Raw genomic sequence first — 22,446 nt, 5'->3', positions numbered from 1 at the left:
TCATTCATCCCCTACTCCAATATTTCATGAAGTGCTCCCTTAATACTCCCTCACTAATGTTTCATCAGGTACCCCATCTATACATGCTCCACCATCTTCTTCTATCTTCTATGCAAACTGTGTAATGCATAGTATGCAAATAGCGTAAGTCATGTTATACACACTACATATACAGTACATTGCGAGTATAACGTCTGGCTTACTCTAACACACGTTGATCTCTACGTGTTATGTTAGCAGTATGGTTTAAATGTAACATGCAGTTCACCAACTATGAGTTTCCTGCTGACAAAGCGGCAAGATATTTGTTAGCGTGGGATAATGTATTTAAATGTAAATAAATTAAGAGCCGGTATTTCAACTCACTTCTCACTTCATGAAACATTTCTAGTCTTTAGGAAATATTTTTGTAACTAGGTTAACTAGACTTGGTGATGAAGTGCTAAGATAAACTTTATTATAAAATGACTCCTTATCTTTTATAAACAAATTGTTTCATTTCTGTCACACCTTGAATAATAACACTTACTGTGAGATTTTCCATATTGATTTATATATGTACTCCATGGCTATTTTTTAATTTTCCTTTCTTTTGTGTGTTGTCTTCTGCCAGGGCCTTTGAGTCCTGGAAACCTGAAGGCTGTAGAGATATCTTCATCCAGCGTTACTTTGGAATGGGACCCACCCGAGGACGTAATACATCAACATTGGTGTGGATATAAACTTACAGTTCTCACTGTGAGAGAAAAAACATTTTATACGTTGATGGAAGCAAAAAACAGAAATTCAACTACTATCACAAACCTCAGACCATATCAGCATTACAACATTTTTATACAATCTGTAGAAGAGAGTGGGATGTTAAGTTCCATGGAAAATATTGTGTCAGTAGTAACAAGTAAGAATTCTATATTTATTATTTTAATTAAGCATTTAAAGAGACACTGAAGTGGAAAAAAAAATTATGATATTATGATTTGTATGTGTAGTACAGCTAAGAAATAAAACATTAAGATCAGATACATCAGTCTAATTGTTTCCAGTACAGGAAAAGGTAATAAACTCCAGTTGTTATCTCTATGCAAAAAAGCCATTAAGCTCTACGACTTTCAAAAGTCGTGGAGAGGGCTCTCTTCTGACTTTTATTATCTCAACTGTTTACTTTTCCTCTGCCAGAGGAGAGGTCATTAATTCACAGACTGCTCTGAAAGAATCATTTTGAATGCTGAGTGTTGTGTAATCTGCACATATTTGAGAATGATGCAATGTTAGAAAAAAACACCAAATACCTGAAAATAAAAATATGAGAATATTTTCTTTGCTGCCAATCTTCTAGTAATTATTCATAGTACACAACCAGTTCATTATATCATATATTTTTTTCACTTCAGTGTCTCTTTAACAAAGTGTACCGATCGGGGGAAGGGGAGGGGGTGGAGGTTACATCGTTATTTTGGTTGAAAAAAGACATACGTCTATCAAGTTCATCCAGAAAATAAGGTGCCCAATGAATGATAGAAATACTTAAAACCAGTTGTTTATTGGGCTCTTTATCCACAAGTTTAAAACACCTCTGTTAGGAGGTTGTAGTTTTTATTTCCCCCCAAAAATGTCATTGTTAGGAGTGCGGCCATCTGGATCGTGTGCTCCAGCTTTCTGGGCCAGAGCAGGGGCAGGCTTCTTCCTCTAAGCTGTGGTCCCAAGTTATTGCATTCATCAGGCCTGGATTTACCTCACAGGAGCTTATAGGGACAGATGTCCTGGCACCCTAGACTTCACCATCCAGGAACCTACAAACCCCCACCAAACTGCAATGCAAGTGTGCTGACTGTCCCAGCTGTCACTTCTCCCTTACATCCCTTGCATATCATACGTAGCTACAGGTGTCCCTTAGGATTAGGTAACCAGAGGTACCCTCGATATTAAGTAGCTAGTGGTGCCCTCGACTGAAGGGAAATCTTTTCCGTGGAGAGTTGGGTGAGTAACGTCCCATTTACGCTCTGCTCAGGACTGTGCATGGGGAAGGAGGGAGGGAGGCACTAGGGTATGGGAGTGAGCCACCTTCCCATCAACAGGCGCCCACAGGCACCCCCTTCCCATCATCAGGCACCTGTAGGCACATTCCTACAGTACCTTATGGTAGCAAAAGTAATGGCCAGCACCGTCCAAGTGGTATATTTATAGCTCTTTAATTTACAGTATATAGCAATCAAGCAGCAGAAACAATAAAGCAACATTTCGAGGCTGTCTGCTTCTTTACCAAGCTGTATCTTGCATGTTGCCTGTTGTACCAATCTTGTTGTACCTTATGGTAAATCCAGCCCTGGCAATCATTCTTGGCGTGTACTCTTTTATTCCTACCATCCTGGTATTCTAAGAATTCTACACTACTTGGCTCATGGTCTACCATTATTTTTCCCTCTCATCTGGAGATCTTCACCAATTAACCAGTCACAGATTCTCTAGTTGAGTCCACCAATAACAGTTCCTATAGATCAAAATTCAAGGTTAAATCAAAGTCTAAGTTAATTTCCAATAAGTGAATCTATTGTGGTGAAATATACGACGTGACAGGAGTGACGTACCCCATCACATCTTTGGAAATTGGATGCAGAGCGTTGTTTGCATCTGTAACACTGGATTAGCTGTTAAGGTGGTCATACATCTATTGACTTGGCTGCCGATCGACCATTCGATTTGATAATCATTATCGAATCAGATGAAAATCTTTGCCACTAAGTTGGTCACATGTATCGAATGGACATGCTGCAAGATGTCAGGCCGTCGTGTTCAATCATGAGCGACAAACATGACAAAACCCCTGCGCTGTCCCCCCTAATGTCAAATGTGGCCATATCCCCGGTTCCCAGTGCACTATACTTTACCTGTCCTGTTTGCCACTGGCTCTGGGCTCCTTTCATGCTGAAATCAATCAGGAATCGGCCTTGTGACTGCATCCACCGCCTCACTTGCCCAATGCTGCCCCCTAATGTCATATGTGCCCCTAGTGCAGTATACGTTACCTGTCCATGTCCGCTGATGGCTCCGGGCTCTGTCCACAATGTGCATACATGTGCCCCATGTGGTTGCCAGAGTAACGTGGGTGCATGCATGACGTATGTGCTGACAACCACGTTTGCCACATGTATGCGGATTGTGGACAGAGCCCGGAGCCATCAGCGGACATGGACAGGTAACGTATACTGCACTAGGGGCACATTTGACATTAGAGGGCAGCATTGGGCAAGCGAGGCGGTGGATGCAGTCACAAGGCCGATTCCTGATTGATTTCAGCATGACATCAATCAGGAATCTGCCTGTGGTATATGGGCAGCCGACAGATCTCTCTCTAATCAGATTCATTCAGAGAGAGATTTGTCTCTTGGTCAAATCTGCCCATCATCACTAGTACCTACTACTACTACTACCAATTACTGAATCTGAGAGAGCCTAAGCGCTTTGAGTCCTATGGGAGAAAAGCGCTATAGAAATGTTATTGTATTGTATTGTATAGATGTATGGCTTCCTTTAAGGCTATATTTGGCCCAATTAAGTCTGGCTGAATTTGATCTGTTATTGCTAAATTATACATTTAAACAGAAATACATATACCCATCCAGTTCAACCAGAAAAAAATGAATTCTATGTGAATTGTTTTACATATAAAGTTAAATTCATCCTGCCAGTCTTGCAACTCGCATGCTTCCTGTGACATCATATCACCTCTAGTTTTGATGTTGGGCAATGAGTCAGCATCATGACTCCGCTGGTTTACTGTCTATTGAGAAGACAACATAGAGGGCTGCAAAAGCTGAAAGCAGAATAGAAGTATCACCTTTCTGCCTATTCAGCCGGGCAAAGTGAACAACTTCAAAGATTGTCTGACTAGAAGGTCATTTCTTTTAACATGCAGTTTAACTCTGTTAGAAATGGTTGAAGAGATATTAGTATAACATTAGTATAATAAATTAGATTGTATTCAGCTTGGAAGTGTACCATCTAAATCGACAGAAAGTGCATTAGATTGGGCAGACTCCAAGTTACCTTAAAATTGCATTAAAGAAAACCTGTAACTTTAAAAAGTTTCCCTGGGGGGTACTCACCTCGGGTGGGGGAAGCCTCCGGATCATATCAAGGCTTCCCCCGTCCTCCTGTGTCCCACGGCGGTGTCGCTGTGCCCCTCCGAATACCGGAGATGTAAATGTTTACCTTACTGGCTCCAGCGCAAGCGCAGTATCGGCTCTCCACTCGGAGATAGGCGGAAATAGCCAATCGCTGTCAGCCTGCTCTACTGCGCAGGCGCAAGTCTCCTGTGCCTGCGTAGTAGAGCGGACCATACAGAGATTGGCTATTTCAGCCTATTTCCATGCTGAGAGCCGCAACAGTGCCCCTGCTGGAGCCAGGGAAGGTAAATATATCAAGCCTTGTCAGGCTTGTCGAGCCAGGATTGCGGGATGTTTCAGGGGAACCAGCGCTGGATTGCCTGCAGCTACAGGGATGAGGGAAGCCTCATTGGGACCCTGAGGCTTCTCACTCCCAAGGTAAGTACCTCCTAGGAGACTTTTTTTTTTGTTACAGAGTCTCTTTAAATTTACATGCAAGCCACAATCATTAGCATCTCAATAACCATCTCTAGTGTCTGTGTATGTAAAGACTATGTTAATTCTTACCCCGCACTTCAGTGGTGGGAGAATTTTAGCATATTAAAAGGAACCTGAGGTGGGAGCTGCCATATCTATTTCCCTTTAAACAATAGAAGTTGCCTGGCAGTCCTGCTGATCTTTCTGGTTAGTAAATCTCACACCTGAAACAAGCATGCAGCTAAGCTCAATAAATTGCATTTTCTTTGTTCCAAATTGAAGCAATCTTTGTTGCTGGAGCAATGAAATGCTACTGTTAGTATGGATTGGCCTATACTCAACGTGCATACAAAATGCAACCAAATTTGTATCAACTTGGAAAAATAGCATTTCATTGATCAACTGTAGTTCCAACTATGTTGCTTCGGGATGCTGGCTCACAAAGTAAAGATGTGATGACCAAAACAGGGAACGGGCCTCTTTTCCACGAGCAGCTGAAGGTGGTAATTGCCTACCAGCATTGGCCGGACGCTTGCTTGCGATCAGAACAGATGGTGGACAGCCAAATGGTGCTTGTTGCGGCCTAAAGCAAAAAACTGACTCCTATGCATTGATAGCAGTAACATATAGCATAAGAGACTGCACCATTGGTACACTGTTTATAGGTGGAGATGTTTTTGTATCTAGAACATCAACATTTTTTATGCAGGGAAAATGTTTACAAAACACACCTCCAATATTAATAGGGTTTTCTATGCTTATTTAAAAATGTGTTTTATTTTATTAAAATATTGACTGATAGGAGTTCAGAAAAATTAAGAAAGCTCCTGATGAGAATTACATTTTTGGATATACTGCCAGGGCAGTGTTTCTCAAACCTCTCCTTGTGACTCCCCTATGGTGCATGTTTTGCAGGCAAACCTCACCTATCCACAGGTGGGGTAATTGTTGTCTCAACTACATGGAATCCCCGTCAGGCACAGTAAGCATAGGCTTACGTGAGATGCAGTCGCAGGATCGATTTCTTCCTATTAGCTATGTACCCGCACTGCCCGGTGCCCGCCCCGCTATTTGCCTCTGTTAGTTTGGTGTTGCAAGCGGCAGTGGTGCAGATTGCCTTGTACTCTCTCCGAGAGAGAGTGTACAGTGGTTGCCATGGTGACGAATGTCGTCGGCGCCGCCCCCCGCCCAGCCGCTGCCGGTATTTTTGTAACTAATCATGCATTAGTTACAAGAATACGCGGCTGGGCGGGGGGCGGCGCCGACGACATTCATCACCATGGCAACTACTGTACACTCTCTCTCGGAGAGAGTACAAGGCAATCTGCGCCACTGCCGCTCGCAACACCAAACTAACAGAGGCAAATAGCGGGGCGGGAACCGGGCAGTGCGGGCACATAGCTAATAGGAAGAAATCGATCCTGCGCCCCTCAATGACCTCACTGACCAGCGCCCAGAGGCTGTAGCCTTGCCAGCCTATGTGTCGGCCCGGCCCTGAATCCACCTAGCTGAGAAACTAATTACCCCACCTGTGCATAGGTGAGGTTGTCTGTAAAGCATGCACTGTAGGGGAGTCACAAGGACAGGTTTGAGAAACACACTTTTAATTATTCCATGGAATTCCCCTTGGTTCGCAAAATTAACCAAAGGCAAGCCCCAACAGGAAATTCAAATGCACTGTTGATGAGTATTTTAGCAGCAGGATGTGGCAAGGACAGATGGGATGAAACTGTTTTTTTTATTACTAACAAATAAAATCTTTATTTTGTTTGTTGCAGAGGTTAGTCCAGTGCAGAGAGTTGCTATTGAAGAAGATGCGGTACAGGATGATGCTATAGTCATTCGCTGGGAACCACCTCCAGAAACCAGTTTGGTCCACATTGAGGTTAAACCAGTTGTGTTTAATGCTGATTTTGTTCCATATTCTGTAAATGATCGCAAAACCTTTGTTATTGGAGCATTAATGCCGGGAATGACTTATGAGATAGGACTTTCTGCAATGATTGAAGGAAATAAGAGTGAAATGGTTATCATTCAACACACATTACGTAAGTGCTTTTTATTTATTTATTTTTTCCCTTTAAATAGCGAGAAGGGGTTCTGATGAATGATGATATACAGACAGTTGTTAAAGCTGGGCACGTTTCTTGATATAGTAGATCAGGCAAGGTTCAGAGAAGCTTCTAAAGCTCTGGTATGCCAACTCTTCAGCTTTGCTTCTGATGTGTTTTGAAGCAATTCAGGCAGATCTTAAAAGCAGCATTTAAAGTGTGAACAAAATCTTATGAAGCAGAGGAAGAAGCAAAACTCAAAGCATCTGTTTGCTAGACACATTCCATATTCAAATGCTGGGTTTAAAATCTTTCCAAGCCCTCATAAATAGCTGTACACTGTGGCCGAGTCAGAAGATGGAAAGCACAGCTCTACATCTATTGTGTAAATGTGCATATAGTGCGCTGAGTATCATATACAGTAATAACAGTACTGTATTACATATCATTTATATATAAATAAATAAATATATAAGTGTTAACAATTGTTCAGCGCACACCCTCAGTGATCCATCTTGGTCTACTCCAGTATACTGTCCATACAGGGGCGTAGCAATAGGGGGTGCAGAGGTAGCGACCGCATCGGGGCCCTTGGGCCAGAGGGGCCCCGAAGGGCTCTCCCTCATCTACATTATTACCTCATTATTACCAGGTGTCCCTGATGAGTTACAAGACAGTAACGAAATCGATTGGGCGGAGGTGGACATACCAGGACAAGCGAGGCGTTTTTGTGAGCGGAACCAGTGGGGGTTGGACGATAGTGGAGTCCATAAAGTGTGCCCGGCCTGGCAACAGGGGAGAGCCCGTGGAAAAAACTCTGTGCGCAATATAACCCATTCGGACATGTGAGTGTAATTTTTAATAAACGTGATTTTAAGGAGACAGTATTACGCTATGTGAGATATTTTCCTTTGAGGTATTGCAACTTATAAAAGAATTAAGGAAACAGAGCAGCGATCTGCGCCAGGATCCTGAGGAGCCAGGGATCACTGGAATTGAGCATGGTTGGCCAGTCTAACAGTGGCCAAGATATCTGGTGAAATAAGGCAGGGGCGTAACTAGGCCCCACCGGGCCCCCCCTGCAGATTTTCAGAGCGGGCCCCCCCTCCCCCCCCCCTGGGGCCCGCTCGCGGCCGTTTTGTGGGTGCTGGAGGGGTGGCAGCATGAGGGGAAAGCCTTGCCCACAGTCGGCGGGGAGAGGGGTAGTTCCCCCCTCTCCCTCACCTCGGGGCTCTCCCCTCTGCGCTCCCCTCCAGCTCGTAAGTGTGTGGGGCTGTGGTGGGCAGCGGGCAGCGGGCAGCGGCGGGCAGATACATACCTGCTTCCGTGCGTTCCATCGGAGAGTTCTCCCTCTAGCGGCTGACGTCACTTCCGGAAGTGACGTCAGCCGCTAGAGGGAGAAGTCTCCGATGGAACGCACGGAAGCAGGTATGTATCTGCCCGCCGCTGCCCGCTGCCCACCACAGCCCCACACACTTACGAGCTGGAGGGGAGCGCAGAGGGGAGAGCCCCGAGGTGAGGGAGAGGGGGGAACTACCCCTCTCCCCGCCGACTGTGGGCAAGGCTTTTCCCTCATTCTGCCACCCCTCCAGCACCCACAAAACGGCCCCGAGCGGGCCCCAGGGGGGGGCCGGGCCCCCCCGCGGGCGCAGGGGCTGCAGGGCCTATTCCTACGCCCCTGAAATAAGGATATGGACAGTATACTGAAGTAGACCAAGATGGATCACTGAGGGTGTGCGCTGAACAATTGTCTGTAAAAAAGGTCTGCCTGAACCTGGTGATAGCGCACCCTGTGTGATATGAACTGGCTATAGCGCTTTGATATTTGTGTTCAAAATATATGTGTACACATGTAAAAAAGCAGTTGTGATCCATCGTTCCACATCAACTCTTTCTACACTGAGCAAGGATTGCTCCTTTTTCACTAGCAGGCCTGGAACCTCCTAGTAGCACTTTTCTAAGCACTTGTGATTTGAAAAGCTCTTGCTAATGTAATATGTAATGCTGGGCGGGGGGGGGGGGGGGGGGGGGGAAGGGGGTTAAAAAATGAGGACCAACCAGTCTGAAACGCATCTATGCAAAAAGGGCGTCTGGAAAAAAGGGTGCGGGATATAGATGAAATTATAAGTTTTTATCTAAAACAATATTATTTGTTTCTATATTATAAACGAAAATCAAGTGCTAAATATGGTGAATGAACGGTAATGAATTGGCAAAACCCCGTCTATAACAAAAAACGATATTTACATTTGTATTAAGTATAAGAATACAATTGTAGATATTACAGGTATTTTAGTGCAACTATACCTAACTGTACCCTCACACAGAACTCTCCCTATACCTATCCCTAACCCGTAGACCCCCTCCCCCCGGTAGTAATAAGCATAGTTTGTATATATTACAAATATTGTACTGGAAATATACCTAACCCTACTCTCACACAAAACCCTCCCTGTACCTTTCCCTAACCCCTAGACCCCCCTGGTGGTGCCTAACCCTAACCACCCCCCTGGTGGTGCCTAACCATAAAACTTCCCTGGTGGTGCCTAACCCTAACCACCCCCTTGGTGGTGTCTAACCCTAACCACCCCCCTGTTGGTGCCTTACCTAACCACCCCCTGGTTGTTGAATCTTCTATGGGGAGGTGAGTACCTCTTCTCCTATTTTTTAATTCAAACATTGTTTTATCCTTTTGGCGCCTCTGTGTTTCTGATACAAGTATCACTAGTCCACCTTTGGTGGAGGGGTCTACTCCTTGTTCTTCCTGCCTACAGAGAGCGACATCTTAATCTACCTCAAGGGGATGGGTCAAGTTCCCATAACGCCTTGAACATGGTTGCTTGTCAACAACCTACTTTTGTGAGTATATCTTATATTGTTTTCTTTTTACAATATTGGACAAAAATACTACACTATAGTGGGCTCTCGATTTCTCTATTATTTTTACAAGTTTTTAGCAAGAGGGCTTTTTGGTCCTTTTTAGCCCCTTACACACTCCTAGGAGTTCTGGTTCACCATGAGCTTACTTGGGTACTCTGTAATACAGGTTTTCACGCACAGTTTTTGGCAATCAAGGTGCACAGTGGCCAAGGGCTTATTTGCCTGAGTTACATTGCAAACTAACACAACTCAATGCATTTGCAATGCCCCAGTGTGCAACTAGCCTAACAAGCAAGTGGGCTTAATCAGGAGAAGGGATCTCAGGCTTACTGGGTTTCACCTCTGTCTACTTAACCAGCATGTTTAAATAACAGGATTAATGCCTTCTGCGCTTTTTGTTTTTCAAAAGTTTAAAATTAAGCATTAATATAATACTTATTTGAGTTTGAAGTGAACTTTTAAAAACGTATTCTGTGACGAAATGTATGGTTAAAATGAGCAGCCTTTGCTATTTTCTGTGATCACAGAACCCAATTCCCTGGGGCTTTAAACCTATAGTGATGGATGACAAACAGGTAACACATCCACTGTGGGACATTGCCCGTCATGGTGGAACTGGCCACTGGTGGCTTAGACATGGACTTATTATTTCTAATCTAATCTAAACCATGATCAGGATTTTTCTTTTATCACCAGCCAATTTCACACCTAGCTTGTAAAGCCGTACAACCATCAAAAAGCTGTTTGTAGCTGGAGTAAATGGCTACAAAAATAAGGCCATCGACCTGGTTGCATAATTGAACTACAGGAGCATGAAGGAATGTGTTACCTGGCTCCGTACACTGCCTGAACCTTGCCATATAGGATTGCTTTTTGGCTATGTAGTAGAACTAATGACTTTTAATAACCTTCTGTTTTAGGAGGGTAGTGCTGTGCCTGGCATTGTGCAAATCAATTCAGAAAGTGAAATATCTTGAAAAATCTCTTGTTTTCTATGGTATAAACATACACATTGCAAATTATGTTTTATTTATGTATACTATCTATTTACTATATCATGATTTTTCATAGTTAGTTTTCAAAATCCAGCATGTTTTATAGAGTGCTGATCTTGTTTTGCAGGGCCTAAACCAGTCACTCTTGTGGTTCCGTTTGAGCAGAGCACACATGCAGTGGTGTTGTTTGTGCAGGTGCCAGATGCGGGAGTATTCGATGCTATATTTATCACCAGCGCAAAAGACCTCCAGAGAAATATATCTTTTCCACCTGTGATGCATGGTAAATACACAATTGATCATCTGACTCCAGGCACACAATATGAGTTCAATGTGCATACTAAAAGCAAAAACATGCTAAGCAAACCATATAGAGTGTCTTCAATCAGGACATGTAAGTATAATCAGTGTTTTTTTAATGATACAATGACATTCATCTAAGTTTCTGTTGCTATTATGCTGTAAAATTTCAGCTATTTATTCTTTTTCAGTTTTTTCATATTCTCCCCAATCACAATTCACAATATGGTCACCTACTTTTGTTTGCTTTTAATAGTTGATATAATTTAATAATGACTGTAAAAAACCCGTTGTACCTATAGAAAATAGATACAAGACACAGAACATTCATATCACACTTTTCTACTGGCAGACTCAAAGTGCGAGAGCGGGACCCACTAGGGATGCCCTCAGTAGGCAGTAGCAGTGTTAGGGGGTCTTGCCCATGGTCTCCTTACTGAATAAGTGCTGGCTTACTGAACAGGAAGAGCCAAGATGCAAACCCAGGTCTCCTGTGTCAGAGACAGAGCCCTTAGGCTGCTTTCACAGTGGGACGTTGCGTTAGAGGGGACGTTTAGGTGGCAAAACGTGCCCCTACCGCAACGCATGGTGGCTCTTGGTGCGCTGTTTTTGTTGTATAGACTGTGTAGACCACGTGATTGGAACACTCCGCTCCGTGGTCCCGATCACGTGGTCTACACAGCCAATAAGCGGCCGCTCCAGGAAGTAAACACTGCAGTGCAGTGCATATTAATTAGCCATGTGGCTGGCCACAATAGTGGACTCTACCCTCCTCCTCTCCTGTACGGAAAAATTTAAAAACACACATTACTGAGCATGTGCAAACAGTCTAACGTGGCTAAAACCGCGTATAACTCACAGCATTCTGCACTTTCTTTAAACGTCCAGCGTTACACTGTAACACAACGTGGGCACTGTGAACAGCCCATTGATTTTTCATTACTGTGAGTTGGGCTGCGTTACAGGCTGCTCTAACGTGCGCCTGTAACGTCCCACTATCAGCACACTATCCAGTTTCAATTACTGAGTTTAGGTTAGAAAGTGAAAGGAATGGTGAGCAAAATGGTGGCGCAGTAGATGACACTTTTGCCTTGCAGTGCTAGGTCTTCGCATCAAATCTGGGCCAAGACACCATCTGCATGTTTTTTTTTTCTACATTCTCTTTGACAGTTTCCTCTGGATTCCTCCCAAAAACATGCAATTAGGTTTATTGGTGTGCCCAAAAATAGGGCTAGGGCCCATTTCCACTTCAGCTGGCATTCATCTTCGAGATGCAGGCAAACACTTGCTGTGATGCAATATCATATTTGAATCCATCTAGCAGTGCCAACATGGCAGTCTACTGATTTCAGTAGGCTGCATTTCCCCATCTGAATTCACATGAAGGAAACATGGAGTCCATTGCAATAAGAATATGAGATAATGACTGACTATGGTAGGGGTTAGATTGTAAGCTTCTTGTCTCGTTGTCTCTGAGGGAAAAGTTAGTGACATGACTGTATATACTGTACGAAAGTGATGCAGAAGATGTCAATGAAATCATAATAACTGGTGGTTATGGATAGTAAACAACATTGAAACTGTACAGAACTGTATGGTTCTCCCTCCTGTTGGCAGTTCCACTTTTTGCTAACTATATTGTTGAGGTGTAACATTTAGCACCAGGGAGGACAATATGAAATAAAGAAGTGGGGATCACGAGGAGGTGGAAAATTACAGAAAACAGGATTTTGGCAATTACCTTATTTTCAGTAAGGAGTGGCGTACCTACCATAGGGCTGCAGGTGCTCACAGCACCGGGTATAGCCATGGCAAATGGTGCCACTGCAGTGCTCTGCCACTGTGTTCTTCCACCTGGGACCTTTTCTCATGGTTTGGGCAACATTAGGGAAAATAGCAGCAGGCAGGGCAGGGGACTGTACTACCTACTGCACTAGATGTAGCACCCCTCCCCCTTCCTGTTCCGTGGGCAATGTGTCTCCTCGCTCGCTACACACAGCCTGCAGTGAGTGAATGTGCAGAGCAGCAGGGTGAGTAGAGAGAATGATTGCTGTGCTGCAGCTGGGACATTAGCAGGGAGAGGTGGCAGGATGTGTTTAGTGCTTCAGAAGTTGCCTGTCATTAGTAGCCATGTGTTCTGGCTCTGCTGTAATACCAAAGTGCCCTGGATTATTGATTATTTATTCTGATCAGAGTAATTAGTCAATAATACAGGGCAGTCTGCAGTTGCAGAATCCACTGATACAGGTGCTGACATCCGACTTCTGTAGTGAGCAGACAAGCAAGCTCCAGGCAATTTAGAATCCCTTGATTGCAGGTAATATCTCTTTTCCCAGCTTCCCCTCCCACCTTGTTGTCTTCCACCATGACTCTCTCCTCTCTTCAAATGTTAGTGGCATGTCCCTGCCAAACAGCACTGATGATGTCTGCAGTCCGGGGGAGAGGTCTTCCTGCCATTTCTCCTCTCCCACCAGGCTTTCTGTCTTATGCCTCTACCTCTTTACCCCCCCCCCCCCTCCTATGAATCCCCCTCTTCCCTATGTCCCCCTTTTCTGACTGTCCTCAGAAGAGCTCACAAATCAAAATCTAATCGTACCATAGTCATAGTCTAATGTCCTAGCATATCATTATTGTTATTATTGTGTATTTGTATAGCACTGACATCTTCTGCAGCACTGTAGTACAGAGTTTCAAAACAGTTTGCTGCGTCCACATCCTGATGACTCCTATTCCCCCAAAATGCCCCAAAACCATCTACCCTCCCATCAAAAACATTTTAATTGTTTTTTTTGGGGGGGGGGGCGTCTGTAAAAAATCAGCACCAGGTGTCGAATTCCCTAGGTACGCCACTGCCAGTAAGGATTCATTTTTGGTTAGTCTAGCTCTATTACAGGCAGCTACTGTGATCTGCCATAGGAGATGTATTCAGTGACCAGTACATAGACTTTTGCAGGTCCTGTCTTTTATGCATCTATCTCTGCTCTGACTTATAGAAGAGTTTGAACAACATATGTTTTTATCCACGTGTTTTTCTACTGAAGGCTGTTTCTGGGCATAGGAAGCCTAGGCAAGGAGCCTGTGGTACAAGCTTGTTGTCCTCTAACTGGCTAGTTGTTATCTCTTACTCTTCTCTGTTAAATAAGATGCCACGCAGTGTTTTAGGCGCAACCTTGTAATGAGTGGGTTGCCTGTCCATTTTTCTTTAAAAAGGGAAAGTAGTGTGTTTTAGGTTTGCAAATTGCAATGATCACTTTGATCCTTTACAAGGGTCTATTAAAATCTGCTTTTGCTACGTATTTCTTCTATAATTTAATACAATTGTATTGTACTGATCACGCAATTATAGGTGTAAGAACTATGTGTGTGTCTAGGGAGGGGGAGGTAACAGTGGGTGCCTTGCTTAGGATATCAAAGTTGTCAGACACAGCTCTGCTTTCACTTCGTGTATTGATTATATTGAATGTAGGTTTGGCAAGTCCATTCAACATACGTGAAGGTGAAGTCACAGAGACCGCTATTGAAATAGTTTGGGACAGAGCCGAGGGGGACTTTCAACACTATGAAGTTGTTTGCAAAAACTGCTCACATGCATTCGTGGTAAGTGGATAGTATTTATACTAGAATTCAAAGCAAAGAATGGTTTCAGTCTGTTCGGTCACTTTGGTTGGTTGGAAGGGATGGAATGGAACTCACCATGCTGTTTAATGAAACTGAATATCATAAGTGGGTGCTACCGAAAAATAATGATATGATACAGCGCATTCCAAGAAGCAGAGCACAGGATGTGTGGTTGCTGAGTAACGGATCCAGTGTACACAATAGGAGCAACCTAAAGCTGGCCATACACTGGCCCGATTTGCGGCCGTTTCGACAGCAGATTCGATCACTGTGATCGAATCTGCTGCCAATCGTTCGGGCTACTCGCCGAATTTCGATCCATTTCGTCCGATCCCGTCAGTTGCTCCGTGCGGAAAATTACCGTCGATCGCCCGCGGGTAGGGAGCGCGTCGCTAGCGGCGTTCGAGTGCCCGACGACCGACGCAATAGAGCGGCAATACATTACCTGCTCCGCCGGCGCGACTACCCCCGGCCACCGCTGCTCCGTGTCCGCGCTGGTCTCCGGCATGCTTCAGTTCCTCCTGCCCGGCAGGAAGTTTAAACAGTAGAGGGCGCTCTACTGTTTAAACTTCCTGCCGGGCAGGAAGAAGTTAAGCATGCCGGACCTGGAGACCAGAGCGGAGAAGACAGCGGAGACCTGGGGACTAAAGTCGCGCCGGCGGAGCAGGTAATATATGCGGGCATACGGGCGGGGGGAGCGGCGGCAGCACCACCACCACCACAACAGATTGTGAACGGTTTCAGGCTGAAATCGGTTCACAATCTGTTTGCAGTAAAGGTAGCCATACGATCCCTCTCTGATCAAATTAGATCAGAGAGGGATCTATCTGTTGGTCGAATCTGATGGCAAATCGACCAGTGTATGGCTACCTTAACCACTTGAGGACCTAGGGCTTTCTACCCCTTAAGGACCGGCCACTTTTTTTCCATTCAGACCACTGCAGCTTTCACGGTTTATTGCTCGCTCATACAACCTACCACCTAAATGAATTTTGGCTCCTTTTCTTGTCACTAATACAGCTTTCTTTTGGGGCTATTTGATTGCTCCTGCGATTTTTACTTTTTATTATATTCATCAAAAAAGACATGAATTTTGGCAAAAAAATGATTTTTTTAACTTTCTGTGCTGACATTTTTCAAATAAAGTAAAATTTCTGTATACATGCAGCGCGAAAAATGTGGACAAACATGTTTTTGATTAAAAAAAACCCATTCAGTGTATATTTATTGGTTTGGGTAAAAGTTATAGCGTTTACAAACTATGGTGCAAAAAGTGAATTTTCCCATTTTCAAGCATCTCTGACTTTTCTGACCCCCTGTCATGTTTCATGAGGGGCTAGAATTCCAGGATAGTATAAATACCCCCCAAATGACCCCATTTTGGAAAGAAGACATCCCAAAGTATTCACTGAGAGGCATAGTGAGTTCATAGAAGATATTATTTTTTGTCACAAGTAAGCGGAAAATGACACTTTGTGAGAAAAAAAAAAAAAAAAAAAGTTTCCATTTCTTCTAACTTGCGACAAAAAAAAAATGAAATCTGCCACGGACTCACCATGCCCCTCTCTGAATACCTTGAAGGGTCTACTTTCCAAAATGGGATCATTTGTGGGGTGTGTTTACTGTCCTGACATTTTGGGGGGTGCTAAATTGTAAGCACCCCTGTAAAGCCTAAAGGTGCTCATTGGACTTTGGACCCCTTAGCGCAGTTAGGCTGCAAAAAAGTGCCACACATGTGGTATTGCCATACTCAGGAGTAGTAGTATGATGTGTTTTGGGGTGTATTTTTACACATACCCATGCTGGGTGGGAAAAATATCTCTGTAAATGACAATTTGTTAATTTTTTTTACACACAATTGTCCATTTACAGAGATATTTCTCCCACTCAGCATGGGTATGTGTAAAAATACACCACAAAACACATTATACTACTTCTCCTGAGTACGGCGATACCACATGTGTGGCACTTTTTTGCACCCTAACTGCGCTAAAGGGCCCAAAGTCCAATGAGTACCTTTAAGATTTCACAGGTCATTTTGAGAAATTTCGTTTCAAGACTACTCCTCACGGTTTAGGGCCCCTAAAATGCCAGGGCAGTATAGGAACCCCACAAATGACCCCATTTTAGAAAGAAGACACCCCAAGGTATTCCGTTAGTAGTATGGCGAGTTCATAGAAGATTTTATTTTTTGTCACAAGTTAGCGGAAAATGACACTTTGTGAAAAAACACAATTAAAATCAATTTCCGCTAACTTTTGACAAAAAATAAAAACTTCTATGAACTCACCATACTCCTAACGGAATACCTTGGGGTGTCTTCTTTCTAAAATGGGGTCATTTGTGGGGTTCCTATACTGCCCTGGCATTTTAGGGGCCCTAAACCGTGAGGAGTAGTCTTGAAACGAAATTTCTCAAAATGACCTGTGAAATCCTAAAGGTACTCATTGGACTTTGGGCCCTTTAGCGCAGTTAGGGTGCAAAAAAGTGCCACACATGTGGTATCGCCATACTCGGGAGAAGCAGTACAATGTGTTTTGAGGTGTATTTTTACACATACCCATGCTGGGTGGGAGAAATACCTCTGTAAATGGACAATTGTGTGTAAAAAAATCAAAAGATTGTCATTTACAGAGGTATTTCTCCCACCCAGCATGGGTATGTGTAAAAATACACCTCAAAACACATTGTACTACTTCTCCCGAGTACGGCGATACCACATGTGTGGCACTTTTTTGCACCCTAACTGCACTAAGGGGCATAAAGTCCAATGAGTACCTTTAGGATTTCACAGGTCATTTTTGTTTCAAGACTACTCCTCACGGTTTAGGGCCCCTAAAATGCCAGGGCAGTATAGGAACCCCACTAATGACCCCATTTTAGAAAGAAGACACCCCAAGGTATTCCGTTAGGAGTATGGTGAGTTCATAGAAGTTTTTATTTTTTTGTCACAAGTTAGCGGAAATTGATTTTAATAGTTTTTTTTCACAAAGTGTCATTTTCCGCTAACTTGTGACAAAAAATAAAATCTTCTATGAACTCACCATACTCCGTACGGAATACCTTTGGGTGTCTTCTTTCTAGAATGCGGTCATTTGTGGGGTTCCTATACTGCCCTGGCATTTTAGGGGCCCTAAACCGTGAGGAGTAGTCTTGAAACCAAATGTCGCAAAATGACCTGTGAAATCCTAAAGGTACTCATTGGACTTTGGGCCCCTTAGCGTACTTAGGGTGTAAAAAAGTGCCACACATGTGGTACCACTGTACTCAGGAGAAGTAGTATAATGCGTTTTGGGGTGTATTTTTACACATACCCATGCTAAGTGGGAGAAATATCTCTGTAAATGACAATTGTTTGATTTTTTTACACACAATTGTCCATTTACATAGAAATTTCTCCCACCCAGCATGGGTATGTGTAAAAATACACCCCAAAACACATTATACTACTTTTCCTGAGTACGGCGGTACCACATGTGTGACACTTTTTTGCAGCCTAGGTGCGCTAAGGGGCCCAACGTCCTATTCACTGGTCATTTTGAAGCATTTGTTTTCTAGACTACTCCTCGCGGTTTAGGGCCCCTAAAATGCCAGGGCAGTATAGGAACCCCACAAGTGACCCCATTTTAGAAAGAAGACACCCCAAGGTATTCCGTTAGGTGTATGGCAAGTTCATAGAAGATTTTATTTTTTGTCACAAGTTAGTGAAAAATGACACTTTGTGAAAAAAAACCAATACAAATTATTTTCCGCTAACTTTTGACAAAAAATAAAATCTTCTATGAACTCGTCATACACCTAACATAATACCTTGGGGTGTCTTTTTTTTCTAAAATGGGGTCACTTGTGGGGTTCCTATACCGCCCTGGCATTTTACAGGCCCAAAACCGTGAGTAGTCTGGAAACCAAATGTCTCAAAATGACTGTTCAGGGGTAAAGCATCTGCAAATTTTGATGACAGGTGGTCTATGAGGGGGTGAATTTTGTGGAACCGGTCATAAGCAGGGTGGCCTTTTAGATGACAGGTTGTATTGGGCCTGATCTGATGGATAGGAGTGCTAGGGGGGTGACAGGAGGTGATTGATGGGTGTCTCAGGGGGTGGTTAGAGGGGAAAATAGATGCAATCAATGCACTGGGGAGGTGATCGGAAGGGGGTCTGAGGGTTTGGCCGAGTGATCAGGAGCCCACACGGGGCAAATTGGGGCCTGATCTGATGGGTAGGTGTGCTAGGGGGTGACAGGAGGTGATTGATGGGTGTTTCAAGGTGTGATTAGAGGGGAGAATAGATGCAAGCAATGCACTGGCGAGGTGATCAGGGCTGGGGTCTGAGGGCATTCTGAGGGTGTGGGCGGGTGATTGAGTGCCCTAGGGGCAGATAGGGGTCTAATCTGATAGGTAGCAGTGACAGGGGGTGATTGATGGGTAATTAGTGGGTGTTTAGGGTAGAGAATAGATGGAAACACTGCGCTTGGGTGGTGATCTGTTGTCGGATCTGCGGGCGATCTATTGGTGTGGGTGGGTGATCAGTTTGCCCACAAGGGGCAGGTTAGGGGCTGATTGATGGGTGTCAGTGACAGCGGGTGATTGATGGGTGTCAGTGACAGGGGGTGATTGATTGGTGATTGATAGGTGATTGACAGGTAATCAGTGGGTTATTACAGGGGAGAACAGATGTAAATATTGCACTGGCGAATTGATAAGGGGGGGTCTGAGGGCAATCTGAGATTGTAGGCGGGCGATTGGGTGCCCGCAAGGGGCAGATTAGGGTCTGATCTGATGGGTAACAGTGACAGGTGGTGATAGGGGGTGATTGATGGGTGATTGATGGGTAATTAGTGGGTGTTTAGAGGAGAGAATAGATGGAAACACTGCGCTTGGGTGGTGATCTGATGTCGGATCTGCGGGCGATCTATTGGTGTGGGTGGGTGATCAGTTTGCCCGCAAGGGGCAGGTTAGGGGCTGATTGTTGGGTGGCAGTGACAGGGGGTGATTGATGGGTGATAGGTGATTGGCAGGTGATTGACAGGTGATCAGTGGGTTATTACAGGGAAGGACAGATGTAATTAATGCACTGGCGAATTGATAAGGGGGGGGGGGGGTCAGACGGCAATCTGAGCGTGTGGGCGGGTGATTGGGTGCCCGCAAGGGGCAGATTAGGGTCTGATCTGATAGGTAAAAGTGACAGGTGGTGATAGGGGGTGATTGATGGGTGATTGATGGGTAATTAGTGGGTGTTTAGAGAAGATAACAGATGTAAACGATACATTTGGGAGGTAATCTGACGGCGGGTTTGCGGGCGATCTAATGGTGTGGGTGGGTGATCAGATTGCCCGCAAGGGGCAGGTTAGGGGCTGATTGATGGGTGGCAGTGACAGGGGGTGATTGATGGGTGATAGGTGATTGGCAGGTGATTGACAGGTGATCAGTGGGTTATTACAGGGAAGAACAGATGTAATTAATGCACTGGCGAATTGATAAGGGGGGGTCTGAGGGCAATCTGAGCGTGTAGGCAGGTGATTGGGTGCCCGCAAGGGGCAGATTAGGGTCTGATCTGATAGGTAACAGTGACAGGTGGTGATAGGGGGTGATTGATGGGTGATTGATGGGTAATTAGTGGGTGTTTAGAGGAGAGAATAGATGTAAACAATGGATTTGGGAGGTGATCTGATGTCGGATCTGTGGGCGATCTATTGGTGTGGGGGGGTGATCAGATTGCCCGCAAGGGGCAGGTTAGGGGCTGATTGATGGGTGGCAGTGACAGGGGGTGATTGACGGGTGATTGACGGGTGATTGAAGGGTGATTGACAGGTGATTGACAGGTGATTGACAGGTGATCAGGGGGATAGATGCATACAGTAAACAGGGGGGGGGGTGGTCTGGGGGGGGGTCTGGGGAGAATCTGAGGGGTGGGGGTGATCAGGAGGGGGCAGGGAGCAGGGGGGGGGGATAAAAAAAAAATAGCGTTGACAGATAGTGACAGGGAGTGATTGATGGGTGATTAGGGGGGTGATTGGGTGCAAACAGAGGTCTGGGGGGTGGGCAGGGGGGGGGTCTGATGGGTGCTGTGGGCGATCTGGGGCAGGGGAGGGAGAAATCAGTGTGCTTGGGTGCAGACTAGGGTGGCTGCAGCCTGCCCTGGTGGTCCCTCGGACACTGGGACCACCAGGGCAGGAGGCAGCCTGTATAATACACTTTGTAAACATTAGAAAGTGTATTATACACTTTGTATGCGGCGATCGCGGGGTTAACATCCCGCCGGCGCTTCCGTATAGCCGGCGGGATGTTGCGGCGAGCGAGCGGTGACAGGCGCCGGCGGAGGATCGCGTCACGGATGACGCGATCGCTCCGCCCATGCCCTTAAATGGACCGCCGCCTCTGTGGGTGAGGCCGTCCTGCAGGGCTCCACTTCCCCGCCGCCCCTGTGTAGTGGGCGGTCGGGAAGTGGTTAAGTGTTGTATCCATTGCAGGCTTATCCCATTTGCATAATGCATGTTACACAGCCTGTGTAATGCACACTAACGTTTACATACAGCTAGATCAAAGACTACTTTTGATTTCTTCATCTGTCAGCAGCATTCAATACTATTGGACACTCGCTGCTCATTTAGATTCTTTTATCTTAAAGAGAACCCGAGGTGTGTTTAAAGAATGTTATCTGCATACAGAGGCTGGATCTGCCTATACAGCCCAGCCTCTGTTGCTATCCCAAACCCCACTAAGGTCACCCTGCACTCTGCAATCCCTCATAAATTACAGCCGTGCTGTGAGGCTGTGTTTACATTAGAGATGTAGTGAATGGTTCGCCGGCGAATGGTTCCAGGCGAACATTGGGGGTTCGCGTTCGCCTGCGCCAGGCGAACTTTTCCGGAAGTTCGATTCGCCCCATATTGCACTATGAGGGTCAACTTTGACCCTCTGCATCACAGTCAGCAGGCACATTGTAGCCATTCAGGCTACAGTAAGCCCTGGAGCCCCCCCCCCTTATATAAGGCAGGGTCCGGAGGAAAGGGACAGCTGCTGCAGACTTGTTCTTCTAGGGACAGATTAGTTAGGTTCTTGGCTGCCTAGTTTGCTCCTGGCTGATTGTTATTGCTTTTATAGCACCCTAGCTCTTGTCAGAGCTCATCCTGTACTTTTTTTTTTTTACTGTGTGTCAAACTGACACTTTCGTTGCATGCACAGCCTTGCTAATTGATAGTGTGTGTGTGCCACTGCCAGCAGCCCAGCACATTCAGTGACTGACTGCCTGTGTGTGTGACAGGGAGCTGCACATTGTACTACCCAGTACTGCATATATCCAGTACCTGTTGTGTTTACTTAACCCACCTCATCACTGCATATACCTAGCTTTATGTTGAGTGAACCCAGCTCACTGCATATACCTACTACCTGTTGTGTTTACTTAAAGAGACTCTGTAACAACAAAAACCTCCCCTGGGGGGTACTCACCTCGGGTGGGGGAAGCCTCAGGATCCTAATGAGGCTTCCCACGCCGTCCTCTGTCCCACGGGGGTCTCGCCGCAGCCCTCCGAACAGCCGGCGACTGTGCCGACTGTCAGTTCAATATTTACCTTTGCTGGCTCCAGCGGGGGCGCTGTGGCGACTTTCGGCACGGAAATAGACGGAAATACCCGATCTCCTTCGGGTCCGCTCTACTGCGCAGGCGCCGGAAACTTGCGCCTGCGCAGTAGAGCAGACCCGACGGCGATCGGGTATTTCCGCCTACTTCGGCGCCGAGAGGCATCAGAGCGCCTGCGCAGGAGCCAGGAAGGTAAATATTGCGTCACGGCTGTACGGAGGGCTACAGCGAGACCCCCGAGGGACGCAGGACGGCGTGGGAAGCCTCATTAGGATCCTGAGGCTTCCCCCACCCGAGGTGAGTACCCCCCAGGGGCCGTTTTGTCGTTACAGTTCCTCTTTAACCCACCTCATCACTGCACATAACTACCTGTAGTGTTGAGTGAACCCAGCTCACTGCATATACCTACTACCTGTTGTGTTGAGTGAACAAAGCTCACTGC

General features: G+C 45.4%; 1 protein-coding gene across 1 annotated transcript in view; it reads left to right on the top strand.

The window, feature by feature from the left end:
* Nucleotides 1-804: 804 nt before the first annotated feature.
* PTPRQ (protein tyrosine phosphatase receptor type Q) overlaps nucleotides 805-22,446 on the top strand; it is a 356,602-nt gene continuing 334,960 nt past the window's right edge. Inside the window, exons 1-4 of the mRNA XM_068276870.1 lie at nucleotides 805-898; nucleotides 6,359-6,628; nucleotides 10,634-10,900; nucleotides 14,273-14,403. Coding sequence (XP_068132971.1) covers nucleotides 859-898; nucleotides 6,359-6,628; nucleotides 10,634-10,900; nucleotides 14,273-14,403 — 708 coding nt within the window. The 5' untranslated portion in view covers nucleotides 805-858. The remainder of the gene's footprint in view (nucleotides 899-6,358; nucleotides 6,629-10,633; nucleotides 10,901-14,272; nucleotides 14,404-22,446) is intronic.

Source organism: Hyperolius riggenbachi, chromosome 3 (assembly GCF_040937935.1).
Source record: "Hyperolius riggenbachi isolate aHypRig1 chromosome 3, aHypRig1.pri, whole genome shotgun sequence".
Lineage (NCBI taxonomy): Eukaryota > Metazoa > Chordata > Amphibia > Anura > Hyperoliidae > Hyperolius > Hyperolius riggenbachi.
This window is presented reverse-complemented; position numbering and strand designations above follow the sequence as displayed.